Source organism: Pteropus alecto, unplaced genomic scaffold (assembly GCF_000325575.1).
Source record: "Pteropus alecto unplaced genomic scaffold, ASM32557v1 scaffold186, whole genome shotgun sequence".
Lineage (NCBI taxonomy): Eukaryota > Metazoa > Chordata > Mammalia > Chiroptera > Pteropodidae > Pteropus > Pteropus alecto.
Genome location: NW_006439190.1, coordinates 1,904,184 through 1,920,846, shown reverse-complemented (window position 1 = coordinate 1,920,846; position 16,663 = coordinate 1,904,184). Strand labels below are relative to the sequence as shown.

The window sequence follows — 16,663 nt, the reverse complement described above, 5'->3', positions numbered from 1 at the left end:
TAGTTTGTTCCTATTCATTGCTAAGTAGTAGTATTCCACTGTATGTCTGTGTTACAGTTAGTTTATCCATTGACCTGTTGATACATATTTGAGTCGCTTCCATTTCTGGCTGTTGTGAATGAAGCATCTGTGAACATTCATATGCTTGTCTTTTTGTGGATGAATGCTTTCATTTCTCTGAGATAATTGCCTAGGGTTGTGATTGTCATAGGGTAAATGTATGACCAATAATGTGAGAAATGGCTGTTTTCTGTGGTGATTTACCATTACACTCCTGCCCCCAGTGAGTCCAGTTGTTCCACATCTTTACCATCACTTGGTATTGTCATAAAAAAAAAAAAAAAAAAAAGATATTTTAGCCATTAGAATGGGTATCTCATTGTGATTTAATTTACATTTTCCTGTTAAATAATAAAGTTGAGAATCTTTTCATCTGCTGTGGATCATTTGTGCATTGTTTGTGAAGTGTCCAGATATTTTCCCTATTTATTGGGTTGCTTGTCTTACTGTGTTCATAAGAAAAAAGGGGTAGAAATCTTTTGTCAGCTGTGTGTATTGAGAATATTCCCTACCAGTCTACGGCTTGCTTTTTCATTGTTTTAATGATGTCTTTTGAAGATTGGACCTCTTTTAATTTTAAGGAGGTACAATTGATCAGTTTTTTTCTTTTATCATTTTTGCTGTTTGTGTCCTAACAAATCTTTGTCTATTCCAACGTCACAAAGAATTTCCTTCTGGAAGTTTTATAGCTGTAGTTTTACTTTTAGGACTTTGATTCATTTTAAATTATTTTTTGTGTATGGTATTAATGCCAGACAGAGCAAATTCCCCTGAGAGAGGGGTTGTGCAAGCCCTGCACAGAAAGAGAGAGACAGAGACAGAGAAAAGCAAAGAAAAGGAAAAAAGCCCCAAATATTGGTGAATTTAGTTTATAATATCATTCTTAGTTTCTAAGAATTACGGTTTAAAGACCTTATTTACCCATTTTTCCTTTGACCTGGACATACAGTGAGGAAAGGTAAGAATATGTAGTGTGAAAGGCCTGCTGGAAGTTCTCAGCTTTTACTCCGTAAGTCCCCCCAGTTTTAGCCATAGGGAATGAGTGATTTTATTTGTATAGGGCTCCACTTAAAGACTCTGTTTTCCTGTTTCCCTTTCAGGACGTGGGGAATGGGTTATCAGCAATTCCAGCAGAAATCTTCCTTTGTTCTGCAGGTGTCCTCCTGGCTTAGCTGTAAGGCTGGTCAGCATGGAGCAGTCTCTGAATGTAGCTTGCTTTAATACTTAGTTCTCTTGCCTCCTCCCTATATTAGTATGAGGTGTAGGGTTTTTCCAGGTTCACAGAAAAGATTTTCCTTTTCCCTTTGAATTCCACCCTTGTCAAAAATCAGTTGTCCACACAGGTCTGAGCATCTGGGCTCAACTGCGATTGAGCTGTGTTTTGACCCTTTGTGCCAGTACCGCTGTGACTAAGGTTTGTAGCTGGGTGGTTTGAGTCTTTCAGTTCTCAAAATACTTTTCACTGCCTCTGAGTGTTTTGGATGTCCATATGATTTTAGAATCTTCCTGGAGTTTTTGTATGGGATTGCACTGAATCAACAGAGCAGTGTGGGGTGAATTGACATCTTAACATATTAAATCCTTCATTTTGTTGGTTCTTTAGTGTTCTGGCGGGGCACATATTTTGTAAACATTTTCATTAAGAATCCCATGGTTTTTGACACTATTGTAAGTGGTCACATATATACATGTATTTCATCTTCAAATTGTTGTTTTTTTACAGAAATACAGTTGACTTTGGCACACTGACCTTCTATCCAGCAACCTCATTAATTTTACTTATTAGTATGGTAGCTTTTCTGAAGATTCCAGAGGATTTTTTGATTGGTTTGTGGGAATTTTGGCTTCTAGGCCAAGGTATTTAAAATGTTTCTAACACATTTTTACGTGTGATGACAAGATGATCATTGTTGAATTTCATCACCTTTCTTTTTGAGTCTTCAAAACAATAATTGATAATAGTATTTTAATGTACTAGTGAATATGCAGTTTTTCATATGTTTTAATTAAAATGTTTACTTTTTTGGTTCTTTTTTTTTTTTTAATTGAGATGGCAGGTAGGCTCTTCCAGTTGTGTTATAAAGGCTCTGTATATTTTAAATCCTCTTTGCTGCTCATAATGGTGTACATTTGTTCCCAGTTTGTCATTGGTCTTTTAACTTCATTCATGTTGTTTCATTATTGGAGGTATTTATAATTTTTATGTGAATCTCTGCCCATTATTCTTCATATCATGTGTTTATTTTTAGTCTCTGAAAGCCGTTTTTTTTTTCCTTTTGGTACGTTAATATTTTTATTTTTATGTTATGATCAAGGATCAGAATCTAGTTTTATTTCTAGTCAGCCAACTACATCAGATACATTGGATAAAAATTATCTTCCCCTTTCTCCATTGATTAGGGTTGTTTTTTTCTTATAGATTAGATTTTTATGTTGGTTTCTGGACTTTTTCTTCTCTTCTGTGTCAATGTATTTTTGTCCCAAAACCACATTTCTGATTTTGAAGCTCTTTTATCAAAATTATAACCGTACTAATTTGTTAAACATTTTCTTGCAGTTTGTCCCATACCATTGATATTACTGGTGATTCATGCCACCGTAAAGTGATTGTAACATATTTAGAGTCTTTTTAATTTTAAAATTGAAATAATGTTGTCCTTTCTTTTAAAACAATGAAGTAGGTATATCTATAATTTTAAAACAAGTTGATTGAAAAATAGGAAAAGCAACCCATTAGAAAATAGAAAAATAGGCAAAGAAAATCAAGAAGAAGAAACCCTGATGGCAGAGAATCCAAGGCAGTGACTGCCACTCTCCCGGGGGCCGGACCCACAGGCTGCTGACTGAACCTGGTGTTGGCCACTGTGCGGGGCAGTGTAGGTCGGGCTTGAGCTGCGGTGGGGCAGCGTTTGTATGCTCTATGGTGAGGATGTGCCCCCGTCATCTGAGAGCATGTGTCCCCAGGGGCTCAGTAGCTCTGCTTCTACATCTACCCAGTGCTCCTGTTGTGTATGTCGGGGACACAGTTGGGGCAGCTTGCGACAGTGAAGTGGTGATGGCCCTAACTTGCAGTGGTTCAGCTGACAAGATTTTCCACCTGAGGACAGTAGGAAAGTGATAGGCATTCCATAGAAACCGGACTTCGAGTTTTGAATTTGGGTCCTTCCAGGCCAGCCACGTGCAGGGGACCACCCCGCTGCTGGGCTGGCAGGGCAGGGCAGGGCAGCACAGCTCTGGTCTGCTAGGATCCCAGGCCGTGCCCTGATCCCCTGCAGCTGGTATCAAATACCCTTTCGACCTAGGATATTTTCAACTTCCAGTGGGTTCGTCACAGTGCAGCACCGTCCAGGTCAAGGAGCATTTGTGCTGGGAAAACCGAAACACTTTACTGAAGTGGGCAAACCAGACCTACATCTGCTCGTGTGGGTGAGGTTGTGAGGCTGTTCCAGCCGTTGGAAACATAAAACAGTGCTGAGATGAGAGTCAAAGCCACATTCAGATGTCCTTGGAGTTAAAGGGCCTGCACTGAGCGTGACCCAGCCTGCAGACTTCCTGGGGGAAGGACCAGAAGTGGGACTGGACCTGAAGGAGACCACGTTCCAAACCTGTGACCCACCCTCTGTGCCTTTGCACAGAAAACCCTGGGCAAACACTACCCTGGTAACAGTTTTTATGTCTTAGAGTGGGTACAGCATATTTTGTTTCAGTTTTTAATAAAACAAATGATCCATACACAGGGTAAGTCTTCAGACACTAGAGAACAGTGTCAGGATGAAAAGAAACTCACACGGGGTTCTACTGACCAACTGACCAGTGTGCCTTATATTCCTTTACACACTCCTGCATGTACCGCTGACAGCTTCCTTAGGGAAGTGCCCTGGAAGTGGCATTACTGGGTCACAGGGTATGATCCTGTTACATTCTCCTAAGATTGTCCAGAAGTGTGCATTTCCCCAGGCCTGTTTTCCTACATCTCCAAGGACCCAAGAGGAGCTTACACTTAATCTCATCTTTTCTAATCAGATGGGTGTGGGCCAAACAAAACAAAATGAGTCTACCAGCATATGACTGTTGTCATGTAAACATAAGGTATTGAATTTCTTTTGTAAATATGATGATTGACATTTAAAGACAATGTATATTCAGCAAGATTTCTGAGGCCCATTAGAAAGCTTTCATCTAGCAATTCCCAATCAACTTCATGTCACAGTCACCTGTGGAACTGCTCATAATTTTTTTCCTTGAAAAAGTAATACTATTTCGTAGTTCAAGACCCTAAAGGATATTACTGAGCCGATGGTCTGTTTTTTTGGGTGTTGTAAAGCAGCCTAGACTGTGGCTGGTGACATTTTGACTGGATAGTTCTTTGTCCCATGAGACTGCCCTGGGCACTGTGGGGTATTGAGCAGCATCCCTGACCTCTAGCCTGGATGGCCTAGCACCCACCCCCAGTGGTGACAAACGGCTGTCTCCAGGCAATGCAACATGTCCTCTGGGTGCCAAATCAGTTCTCCTTGGGTGAGAACCATGGTGCTGTAGGAAGTTATGCTGATGTGGGAGAAAAGCTTTCTTCTTAGAAGATTCACATGGACAACTGTTGGAGTGACAAATCATGGTGTCTGCCACTCCCCAGCGGTCTGATGATAAGGATGCATGCCCACCCACCATACACGTGAGGGAGAAATGTGACAATTGGGCAAAGTGTTAACGTGGCAAATCACACAGTCGGAAGGCTCCACACTTTTCATACGTGTTAATTCTCATCTCTTGATTTTATTTGAAAAATTAAAAAGTGTGTATGTGGGGGAGGAAGAGTCCAGGGTACCTGAGGGCATTCAGTGAAAACTCCTTTCCCAGTCTTATCCCCCAACTCCTGTCCCCGTACCCCAGGACACTCAGACGAGTGACTGGCAGCCTTCCAGGGAGTTAGGCAGGTGTGAGGGCATGTGTTTAGGATATTCTTTAAACACATATGTTATACAATATGACACAGGTTTCACTTTCCTCCAAATTTTATTTTGAATTCCTTTCTGTTTGGCTGTATGAGTTATGTTTTATAACCCAAGGTGGAACTTTGTTTTAAATGCTTTGTTATTGAGTCACTTTTCAGAAAATATATGCCTTATTAAACCAATATCCAGAGAATGCTGCACAGTTTCCACAACCATACATGTACGGTGACACACATATGCAGTGACATGCTTAGTAGAGATGTGCTGTGTGTTTCTGTTCTTCTGGGATTAGAAAGTGCAAACAGAAATGTCAGCTTGACCAGTCTCTATCTTCCACATTTCACTTCTCCTAGATATTCTATCAAGTCAATGTTCCAGATCATTACAAAGTAAATAATTTCTCAATGACATTGTTACTGTCAATCTGTTAATTATAGGAAGTTTGAGGCCCTGGCTTCATGTTTCAACTGGCAAAGATCTATAAAGGACATCTTTATTTTTATGGTCTCCTGGTATTTTATGGATATACTATCATTTTTTAAATTAAACTTGACACATCCCCATGGTCCGTGACTCAAAGTGTAAGAGAAGTCCCTGCCCCGTCTGTTCCTAGGCCCCGCTGTGCAGCTGCCTGCATTCCAGCCTCCAACACCGTGTGCGTGGGGCCCAGCCTGCCTTTCGTGGGGCCTGCGGAGGGCTCCCTCCTCAGTGTGGAGCCCTGGCCCTTCCAGCGGGGGCGGTGGCACGGGGCAGGAGGTTCTGGAGGTAATCAGCACTCTGCTGGTGGGCACAGAGCTCGTCTTCAGTTGTTAACTGGTATCTGTGATCAATATCTATTGATAACATCCTCTGGGATCACCAGTGCTGCCATGCAGAGGGGCTCGTACAGACCTCATATTGCACATGGGCACAACAGACCCTGGAAATCAATGGTCCGGGCAGGCCTAGCGCCTGGCATCATGGTGCGTGCTCCCCTTTGCCTCTTGGGGCCACATCGAACTGGCGGGCACATTTCTGCACGTGTGTGGCCACCTGGAAGGCATCACTGTTTGGATAGGGACAAGCAGGTGGGACAGGGGACAAGAACGAGCTGGGTGTCAGGTGAAGGCTAAGGTGCGGCCCTCTGCCCTCGGCCCCTGCTGGCTCCCCCCTGTTGGCAAGTGTCCCTTCCCCAGCTTGTTCACAGACTGAGGTATCCCTGTTGTGTGGTTTCAGAACCGGGTTTCCCCTTTCAAAGACATGATCTTCTGCTTCTCGGAGGAGGACTGGTCCCTTCTAGATCCCGCCCAGACTGGCTTCTACGGGGAGTTCATCATCGGAGAGGACTGCGGGGTCTCACTGCCGCCTGGTAGGGCTCCCCCCATCCTGAGACCAGGTGCCTGTGTCTGACCTTGCTGTGTACCCCTAACCTTGATGGGAAGTCATTTGCACACAGTGGCCCCGAGGACACTTAGCAGATGGACCATCCCCTGTCCCTGTTCATGTAACTGAGGATGACTAGTTGCTTCCCGTACAAAATCAAATATCACTTGTTCCCACCTCTGCTTAGCTCTGTCATTCCAACTCTGTGGCCTCTTCACTTTTGGCTCTAACCTCAGGGCCTGACAGCTGCCCCAAGCCCGCGGTGCCCGCCTTCCTTCCATGGTTGTCACTGCCATCTCCTGTTAGGCATCCCTCCAGCTCACTGAGGATTGTGTGTTCTTTTTTGTGAACAGATGTCCCAGCTGCCCAGCTGGACCTCTCCCAGGAAGAAAACGAGCCACGTGTCCCGGAACTGCAGGACCCCCAGGAGAAGGGTGCTGCCCAGGCCTCTTACGCAGGTGAGTGGATCCCAGGGGGGCAGGGCAGGCTCACTGTGGGGGACCTCCAGAGGCCCCAGTTTCCCTCACAGCAGACTCTGGTAGAATGGGGCTTGCCTTCTCCCCGACTTGTCACACAAAGGATGTGGGGTTTTCACTCCTCTGCGTGTGGGGATTACACTTTCTCACCTGGGACCATGACAGGCGGCAGTCTCCTGTGCTGTTGGCAGCACCTGGTCTGTGCTGACTACCCTGTGGCGCCTCCACAGGTGAGGTCACATAGTGTCCACAGATCAGGTGAGAAGGAGCACTGGGCACGGTCCCTCTGCTGACCGCCCCATCCAGGCCTCCCACCATATCCTGCAGGTATGAGGACACAGGCACAGCTGCAGGGCTTGGCCAACAGCCCAGCTCAGCAACAGCATTTCCTGGCCCTCCCTGGGCTCTCCATGTTACCACAACTGGAGTTTTCAACCGCTATAATGCTTTGAGGCGTCTGCTCCTTCAGGAGAAAGCTTTGTAGGGTGCCAGCAGCAGCCCCACACCCTTGCCCTGCTCCTCTGGGACCTAGAGGTGGCGCAGAGCCATCAGCTGTGGCTCCTCGTCCTTGCCTGTAGCAAGCACACAGGGCCCCCCAGGGCAGCAGGCTTTGTGCTGCTGTATGCGGCTGCTGTGAGGGGCACTGGGGCCTCTGGAAGTCCCCCACAGGAGTGGAAATGACCACAGGCCTGGCAGTCACATATTCAGTCAAGTTGACAGGGCACAACTGGGACCCATGTGGATTCCACTGGCTTCAGAGCCCAAGCGGCCTACAAAATTCATTCGCTCCACAAACACCTGAGGAATCCCAGGGCTGCCTCGGCCTGGCCAGGCATCTGTTAAGGTGCCTCCCAGTAGCGCTGCAGCTGCAGGACAAACAAACTAGCTTCTCCATTTTCTTCCCTGGGAAGACTTTCCAAGTCTCCAGCCATTCCAGGTCGAAGAAAGAAGAAAACGGGACGAGCTGCAGGTGCCAGAGTCCCAAGCCTGTCAGCAGGTAGTGCTTGCTCAGAGCACCTGCCCAGGTGAGGAGGGTCTGCAGGGCGTGCGGGTGTGCATGTGGTACGTGCATGTCCACACGTGTATGTGTGTATGTGCTGTATATGTGCAGTGTGTGCTGTTGCAGATCATATGTGCACGTGCTGTGTGTGTGCATTGCACATGGGTGTGGGTATGTGCCGTGTGTGTGCAGTATGCCTGCTGTAGTGGATCATGTGTGTGGTATGTGTACATGTGGTGTGTATGTGTGCATCTGCATGTGTGTGGTTACGTGCTGTATGTATAATGTCTACTGTGGTGGATCATGTGTGCATGGTCTGTGCATGTGTGTGCATGTGCATCTGTACATGTTGGGGTTGTGTGCTTATGTGCTGTGGTGGATCACATGTGTGCATGTGGTGTATATATGTGCACAAGCGTGTGGGTATGTGCTGTGTGTGTAGTATTTTCTGTGGCAGATCACCTATCTGGTGTGTGTGTGCATGTGATGTGTGGGTGTATGCTGTGGCAGATTGTGTGTGCATATGCGTGCATGTGGAGTGTCCATGTGCAGCTACATGTGTGTGTGTGTGTGTGTGTGTGCGCGCGCACGCGCTTTGTGTATGGTTGTGGTGGATCATGTGTGTGTGTGCATGCAGTGCGCATGTGCATCTGCACGTGTGGGTGTGTGCTGTCTCCTGTGGCAGATCACATGTGTGCACATGCATGTGGATGTATTGGGGCAGGTTGCATTGTGTGGTGTATATGTGTGCATGTGATGTGTACATGTGCATGTGAGTGTGTGCTGTGTGCGTAGTGTCTGCTGTGGTGGATCACGTGTGTGTGTGGATAGTGTGTCTGGTGTTCATGCATGTATGCTGGTGGGGAGAGGAATTGAACTCTGAGGTTCCTGAGCCCATCGCTCCCGTGGGTTGTCAGCTGCTTGTGCTGGTCCCCTTTCCCAAGATCTTTCTCAGCTGAGCCCCAGTTCGACACCCTCCCCTCCTGGCTGTCCCATTGGGGGTTGGAGCCGGTGCGATGCGATGTGGCTGGTCACGTGGAATGTGTTTCTTCCCTGAGCATGGGAGGCCAGGGTCCTGGCCAAAATCTGGAGGCTAGCAGGGGTGTGGGATGTGGGAGCCAAGGGACTCCGCAGAGGCCCCCCCTATACCCCACCCGGCAGCCGGCTTTTGGACTCCAAGTCATGTGGTGAAAGCCACCACCTCCAGTGGCAAAGACTAAAATGTGACCATCTTCAGCATCCTTGGGTTCCCTCACTCCACTCTTTTTTCTTCTATTAAAGAAATTCTTTTTTCAATTCCAGTTGACATACAATAGTATGTCTGGTTCTTACTTGAACCGACTATGTTACAGATTTTCCACAGCTGTGTGGACTGACTCACGCACAGCCTCTTTTACCTGAGATGCAAATGTTTTGGAGGCAAGAGTGTCCTGGTAGTGTGGTAATTGTACCCAGGTCTGTGCAGGGCTTACTACCATTTGTGTTTGCTGCATGTCATGTGTAGACAAAAGGGATTTCATGTATGTATAAACCAACAGCAGATCCAGGAGGAGGGCTCCTCCCCAGCCTGAGTGGCCAGGCTCGGTGCCCGTCTCTGTCGAGCGTGACGGTGCCCACTGCTCATGTGCACTCAGGCCTCTGGCCTATGCCTTCCACCACACATCTCATGTTCTCCCTCTCCTGGGCTCTGACAATCTGCTCTGAAAAGGCAGGACCGGGCTGCCCAAGCACAGGGCGGGTGTGGGTTTTGGAGAACAAGCCCTGCTATTTGGGTAGCTCCTGCCCACTCCAGCAGCGGGTCAGGGGTCCCTGTCCCTACCCTGGAGACTCACACAGGATGCTCCCACCTGTCCCATCAGTGCCTGTCTGCCCTGCTGCACGGAGAGGGATGCTCTTCGTGTTCATTTGTGTTTTCTCTGGGATTTGGGTGGTTCCTGTTGCTTAGACTTGTTTCTGGTTTTGCCTTTTCCCCTTCACGCTGGACAAGGTCTGCATATGTCCTTGTCCCAAGTGCCAGGGCAAGGTCTTCATTTGACCTGTGCTGTGGTCATAAGCACCCCCCAAGACAGACGGCCTCATTGATGACACAGCAGCAGTCATGGGTGGGGCGGCTGGAACAGGGACAATTCCTCTCAGGTGTGGGGAAGGTGAGGCTGGGGCGCTGGCAGAGTCTGATGGCAAGGCCCTTCCTGGCGGTAGACGCTGTCCTCGCCACACGCGCACTCGGCCATTCCCTAGTATGTGTGGGATAGGAGGGCTCCGGTGTCTCTTCTCTTCAAGGATGCTTTTCCCAGCATGGGGCCCACCTGCAAGACGCATCTCACCCTAATCACCTCCCAAAGGCCCTATCTGGGGATAAGACCTTGGGCATGTGCATTTTCAAGGGGACGCGGGCTATCAGCCCGTGATGGGTGCTGTGGCATCTCTGTCTTGCAGCTGGGGCACCCGTGCTGTGGTCACTGGCCTGGGACCACACCTGGGCCGTCTCTTCCCACACATCACCTGTGCTATGAAATCAAAATTATAGGTCTCAATCCATGGTCTGTCATTTGCACATAATTCCTCTGTGTTTCTTTTTTTAAACTTTGTGTCTTTCAGCACATAAATTTCTCTTTCATGTTTTTGCAATGTAAATACATTTATTAGTCTCCTTTTTGCTTTTATGTCTTGCAAGAAATCCTCTTCCTAACGTATACATTCTGCAATGCCTTGTCATCCCGCTTTTCTACTCCTGCCTTCCTGTCCTCCCCACTTCTCTGCTCGGCCCCTCCAGCCTGCAGAGTGTCCTTCTGAAGAGTTTGCTGGCAGTCTGGGTAGCACCCACTCCTCTGATGGGGCTCAGTTCTCTGAAGCCTTGGGCAACTTTCTCTGTTTTAATTTCTTTTTCTTTTAAAACAGACAAATCATAGCTGCCTTGTGGGGTTATGCAGGATTACATGATTTAATGCACACAAGAGCACTCAGACCCACAGCTCTTCCCTGTTCCCCAACTGTGGGACCCATCCCACCCCACACCTCCTCTGTACTCACCACCACTTACTGAGAATCCCTGGCTTTCCTGCTCCTCTGATGTTCTGGGCACAGCTGTGAGCTAGCTGGTCTACTAGGCAACCTTCAGTGTTGCAGGGTTGGTTCACGACAGCACTGTTGGTTGTTTAGTCCCCCATTTTCAAGAACTCTGCATCTATTTTTGGTCACTTCAGCTGATATGATTGAGAGATGCCACCCCATACGTACTATAGTGATCTTCTCACAGTTCTAGAGGCTGGAAGCCTGAGCTCAAAGTGTCAGCATAGTGGGCAGACGCACTTGCCTGTAGAAGGCCATTTCCCCCCACCCCCACCCTACTCCTCCGGTGCTCACAGGCCATCTCTGCATGTTTATGTAAGGATGCCAGATGGATCAGGGCCCACCCTAAAGATCTCATTTTAGTCTAATTACCTCTTGGAAGAGCCCGACTCCAAATATAGTCACATTCTGAGGTATTTGGGGTTAAGACTTAAACATAACATGGATTTTTAAGGGAAGCAATTCATCCCTTAACACCACCCTCTGCTCCCCAAAATTCACGTCTTTCTCACATGCAGAATACATTCATCCTTTCTCAATAGCTTCCAGTGCTGCAGCCTAGTCCAGCTTCAACCCTAAGTCTATAATCTCAGCTAAATAGTGTAGTCAGCTGTGGGTACATTCCTCTCCAACTGTGAACCTGTGACCCCAAGCATCAAATTGTGTGTTTCCAAAACATTAGTGGGATGGGCACAGGACAACATTCCTTTCAAAAAGGAACAGGTCCCTAAGGAGAAGGACTCCCTGCTGTAAGTAACAGACACCCAGCAGCTCCAAGCGCACGGGCCTTGAGGGCTTCATACTGACCTCCTGGCTCAGCTACCCCTAAGCTGCCTTCAGGGCCACCTCCCTTTCCTCCCAGGACAATGTGTGTTTGCAGCCAGTGAGCACTGTGGGCCTTCTGCAGAACCCCAGACATCTGACCGCTGTTCTTCAGCACGTCCTGTCTGTCCTTAGTCCAGTCTGGCAGCATTTCTGCTCACATAGGATTTTTAAAACAAAGCTGGCCTCCTATGGAGGTGACAGGCCCAGGCCATGCAACAAGACTGTCCTCTGCGGCTGTTCCCGGTCACCCCATCCCCACTGCCGGTTTCTGATATGCTGGTCAGAGCTGTAGTGGTCAGCCACGCCCTTGGTGCTCTCTTGAGAATACTCGTTTTGTGCAGTGTGGGCAGACAGAAAATCCCAGATCTTCCGGTCTTACCTGCTCCCCAGCCCCCTCACCCTTGTCTTCTGATGGATGCCCCCATGGGCCCTGGCATTACCTGTGTCTGCTGCACTCTGGCTCCTGGGTCTTCCTGCCCTGCTGCTATCTGTCCAGCTCTGCCTGCCCTTAGGCTCCCAAACTTGCCAGAACAGCCTTCCCTGCAGAAATTAAGTCCAGAACAGCCCTGTTCCTACCAGTGTCCTGAAGGGTGCAGTACCACCACCCTGTTTTAGGCCCAAGTCCCACACTTCAAACTAAAACGATGGCCCGAGGGTAGCTGTGCCACGTGCGCGGGGCTTCAGGCCCGGACCTCAGGCCTTGCAGCCTGGTGACCCACCACCTCCCACTGCAGCCCTCTGATACCATGGATTCAGGGTCCATCAAGCCCACCTGGGTTGCGAAGTCCAGGATGTCTCCCCATTGCCATTGTTGGCCACTGGTGGGCCTCAGGTGTGACAGTGAGGGAGAGATGTAATGTATCATAGGTTATGTCCAGGAATTACTGATGTGCAAGTGGTTGAGACTTTACATACATAAATATAAACTCCTAGAGTTTGGAGAGGTCTCAGTGGCCAGGAAAGAAAGAGGCTTGGGGCTGGGCCTTCAGAGGAAAAGGACAGAGAAGGGAAAGGGAGGAAGAAGTGGGGGGAGTAGGGGAGGTTGGCGCAGTGTGGCCCATGTTCCCCCTGCTCCCTGTGGGCTACAGGGTCAAGCTGCAACTCCCTGGGTGGGGTTTCTAGGAGCCGGGTTGTGGCCAAGGTGGCACCACTGACCTACACATCGCTTTCTTTCTTGCAGCCGGAGGTGACACACCGTCCCCCGCGAACGGTGTGGATGAGGAGGTGACCATCGAGATCGTCCTGTCCAGCTCTGGGGATGAGGACTCCCAGCTGGGCCCCTACTGCACTGATGAGCGGCGGAGCCCCGTGGAGCCGCAGCACGGCCTCTCTGCCCCGCCACAGAGCGCTCCAGTGGGAGGCGGGGTGCAAACCTCTGGGAAGTCCTATGTGTGTCCGAACTGCGGGAAGGCCTTTCGCTGGAGGGTCAACTTCGTCCGCCACCTGCGCAGCCGCAGAGAGCAGAAGCTGCACGAGTGCTCGGTGTGTGGGGAGCTGTTCAGTGACAGCGAGGACCTGGACGGGCACTTGGAGGCCCATGAGGCCCAGAAACCTTTCCAGTGCGGTGCCTGCGGGAAGAGCTTCCGCCTCAACTCGCACCTGCTCTGCCACAGGCGGGTGCACCTGCCGCTGGGGGACAGCGAGCAGGGCCCGGCAGGGCCTGCGGGCGGGGGTCCGGACCCCGATGCGCTGCTAGCAGAGGGCCGGACGCGGCTGAATGTCCAGTGCCGTGACTGCAGGAAGGTGTTCCAGCGGCCCGAACACCTGGCCCGGCATCGCAGCACCGCTCACAGGAAGGATGAGGGGCGGCCCTTCCGCTGCCGGTACTGCGTCAAAAGCTTCTCACACAACTCCGACCTCCTGCGCCACCAGCGCCTGCACATGAAGCGCCGCTCCAAGCAGGCACTGAACTCCTACTGAGAGGTCTCTCCCTGCCCGCAAGAAGTGCAGACCCAGGACTGACCTTGTTCTCCTGTCCCGCACTCTCAGGTAGAAACGAGATAGTGGCCAACTGAGCTCTCTTCTTCCCAGGAAAGAGGAGAGGGCTGTCACCACCAGCTTTGACACCCTGTTTCCAGTGGGAGAGAACCCGACCCAGGGCTCCCGGAGCGGGCAGAGGGTCGCGGTGACCCCTTGGCGTCTGCTGTTTGCCGGACTTACCACACTCCATTCCAAGGTTCCAGGATAACTGCACTTACCTCTGACGACCAGGAGCTGTGTTGGGGTGCTGGGCAGAGCAGGGTGGGGAGGCAGCAGTGCAGGTGGGGACGGGGCGGGGCACAACAAGCCTGCAGTCATCAGTGGTTCCAGTTCCTGTCACCGTCCAACCCAAGGAACACCTGCAATTACCAGGTGGCCCTTCACGGGCGAGCCATGTGAGGGGAAGCATATCACACCCTTTAGTTGTGATGGTAGCTGCTTGTTAGGGGTCCTGAGCTCACCAAGAGCGATGCCCACATTTTAAACGATATGTTCCACCCCCTGCCCAGATGTTTCTTAGTACCTGAATGTGGTAGTACCTGAATGTGGGCTGGGAGCCCAGTTGTCATCACTTGAAAGGCACTTAAGTTGTGTGGGGTTTGAGAGCTCAGCCTGGGAGTGAGGAATTCTGTCAGGGAGCAGGCCAGAGTGAACCTCCTGTGAGGGTGAGCTGTGTGTGTCTGTTAACCTAGCCTGTGGTTCTGCCCATTCATCAGGGCTTCCTCAACAAAGTACCCAAAACATAGTGGCTCAGAACAAAGAAGCACCTTGAGAACCGAGGCTGGAAGTCCAAGATTGAGGGCAGGTTGATTCCCTGTGGAGAGGTGCTGTCTGAGCCTCCCCCTGGCTTTTGGTGGTTGCTGGCACCTGATGATTTTCCTTGTAGAGGTGTCACCCCACCCCCCCACCTTCATCTTCATGTGATGTCCCTGTGGTCGTGTCTGTCCTTAAGTTCTCCCTTTTTGTAAGGACACCAGCCATATTGGGTCAGGCCCCCAGCCTGCTTAGCCAGTCAGTCACATCTACAGTGACTGAATGAGTACCTAGGGAAAGCTGTGTGTTCTGACATCCTGAGATTAGGGTGCACATGGGTCTGGCAGGAGGGAACACCATTCTACCCGCAGCCCCAGGCAGCCTTGGGACATGGCCTTTCTCCCCAGCTGGCAGACGCATCCACACAGGGCAGCCTGCCCCCACCCCACCCAAGCGACCTTCACACCCAAGTCGCTACTTCCCGGCTAGGAGTCTTTGTCACAGTAGCGTTGCAGCTTGTGGCTTGGACCTCTAGACCGGGGGTGACTGTTGGCAGTGGAACCTCCAGCAGTGGGAGCCGTGGTCTCACTGGCAGGCAACTTTGGCAGGCAGCAAGGTTCCTCATCACTTATGTCATTGTCACATTGAGACACCACTGCTACAAACCCAGTGGAAGAGCCACAAGATTGTATAATTCTGATGACTGTGCCTGTGTAGATGCAACTACACACTCAGGAGCAGTAAATGCAATAAAACTGGTCAAACCCTGAACAAGAAATAAATGTTGGGGCTCTGTTTCTAAATAGTTTGCCTCTTGTATTGATCCACCAGGAAAAGGGGAAAAACCACATCTTTAAGTCCAAGGAAGGGGTGAATTCCAAACAGAAGCCAGGCTTCACATTCGTGACCCCCACCGTGATCTCGCCTGCGTGTCCAGCAGCGGGAAGCCCCCCACCCAATACACACATTCAGACGTTTGTCTAAAGGAGGAACATTGTTCTCCTTACTGATGTGTCTTATCTGTAAAGTCAGATCCTAAATAAGACACAAGGGAATGGAAGAGAATTGAAATCTAGGAGGAGGCCAGGCATCTTAAGTTTACCAGACACAGTGGGAAGCCCCCTGCTCACTGACCCAAAACACCCAGGTGCCCACCTAATCAGAAGGTCACAAGGCCCCTCTGTTCGGAAGCCCTCCTGGGTGATGTAGCTCAAATCCCAGTTTATCTGTATAGATGCAACCAATGGGGTTACCTGTACTGGGCAGAGCTCCAGACACCAGGACAGCTGACCACTTGCTCCCTCCCTTGGCTTAGGCAAGGAGCTGAGCCACGGCTCTGCCTTGCCATGGAGAGAGAGACTGCACGTTGGAAAAGCATCTGCCCTCCCTGTTCTTGAGTCACTAGCATGGTAAACTCAGATCCACAAAAACGCACCAAATCAATATTCACATTAGACGCCACTTTAGTTGAAAAGTGTGTGCGGCACAGCTGAGAGACAATTGGCCTGATGAGAGCTTAAGGTGTCAAGATGCTGCAAATGGCCCTCTGGGTGTCACATAGCCTTGTGACACTTAAGGCCTCGGATAGGTAGCTCTGGTCACCCGATCTGATCCCTGTCCGGAGGAGAGGACGTCACTGCTTCTCTACACCAGGGGGGAAGGGGGAATTTTACCCCTGGTCACACCACAGTTGCTTCACCTGTGTATCCTCAGTCTCCCGACCTCTCTCCCCAATGGGTGAGATGGCCAGTGGTGGGAAGGGCCCTTGCCATTTCTAAGTCACAACTGGCACAAATGAAAGAGAAGGTGCAAGTCCACACCTACCTTGGAGACTAGGTCATGTCACTCCTGTCCCATGAATTGGTTGCCCCTCTCTACCAAAAGCAGAGTCGGATGAGGCACAAGCACTTCTGCTTGCAGTGTAACTGAAGGATGCTATGATACTTACCATTGCTACGTCTTGTCAAAATGTGGAGGGCCTGGGAACCTGCCGTGAACATGCTGAAGGCCAGAGGAGACACCGCTGGCAGTTGCGGTAAGTTGACACACCTCACCCAAGTTGAGTCGGAGCCCCTTTGAAGGAGTCTGTGTGCTCTTAAAAGAGATGGGCCTGCCTCTGGCCGTCGACAGTAAATTCAGAGTGAGATTTCTGGGTATTTTAAAGTTTTCCCAGAAGAAGATCTGGA

At 49.9% G+C, this 16,663-nt stretch overlaps 1 protein-coding gene across 7 annotated transcripts in view; it reads left to right on the top strand.

Annotated features, from left to right (window-relative positions):
* Positions 1-15,280, top strand: part of ZNF496 (zinc finger protein 496) — a 35,334-nt gene extending 20,054 nt beyond the window's left edge. For 6 of the 7 annotated variants that reach the window (XM_015592724.2, XM_015592726.2, XM_025049808.1 and 3 more), the window contains 4 exons: positions 6,228-6,360; positions 6,728-6,832; positions 7,762-7,875; positions 12,925-15,280. In XM_015592724.2, coding sequence (XP_015448210.1) covers positions 6,228-6,360; positions 6,728-6,832; positions 7,762-7,875; positions 12,925-13,664 — 1,092 coding nt within the window. In that variant the 3' untranslated portion in view covers positions 13,665-15,280. The remainder of the gene's footprint in view (positions 1-6,227; positions 6,361-6,727; positions 6,833-7,761; positions 7,876-12,924) is intronic. The other variant, XM_015592725.2, reaches the window with a different exon arrangement.
* Positions 15,281-16,663: the final 1,383 nt, after the last annotated feature.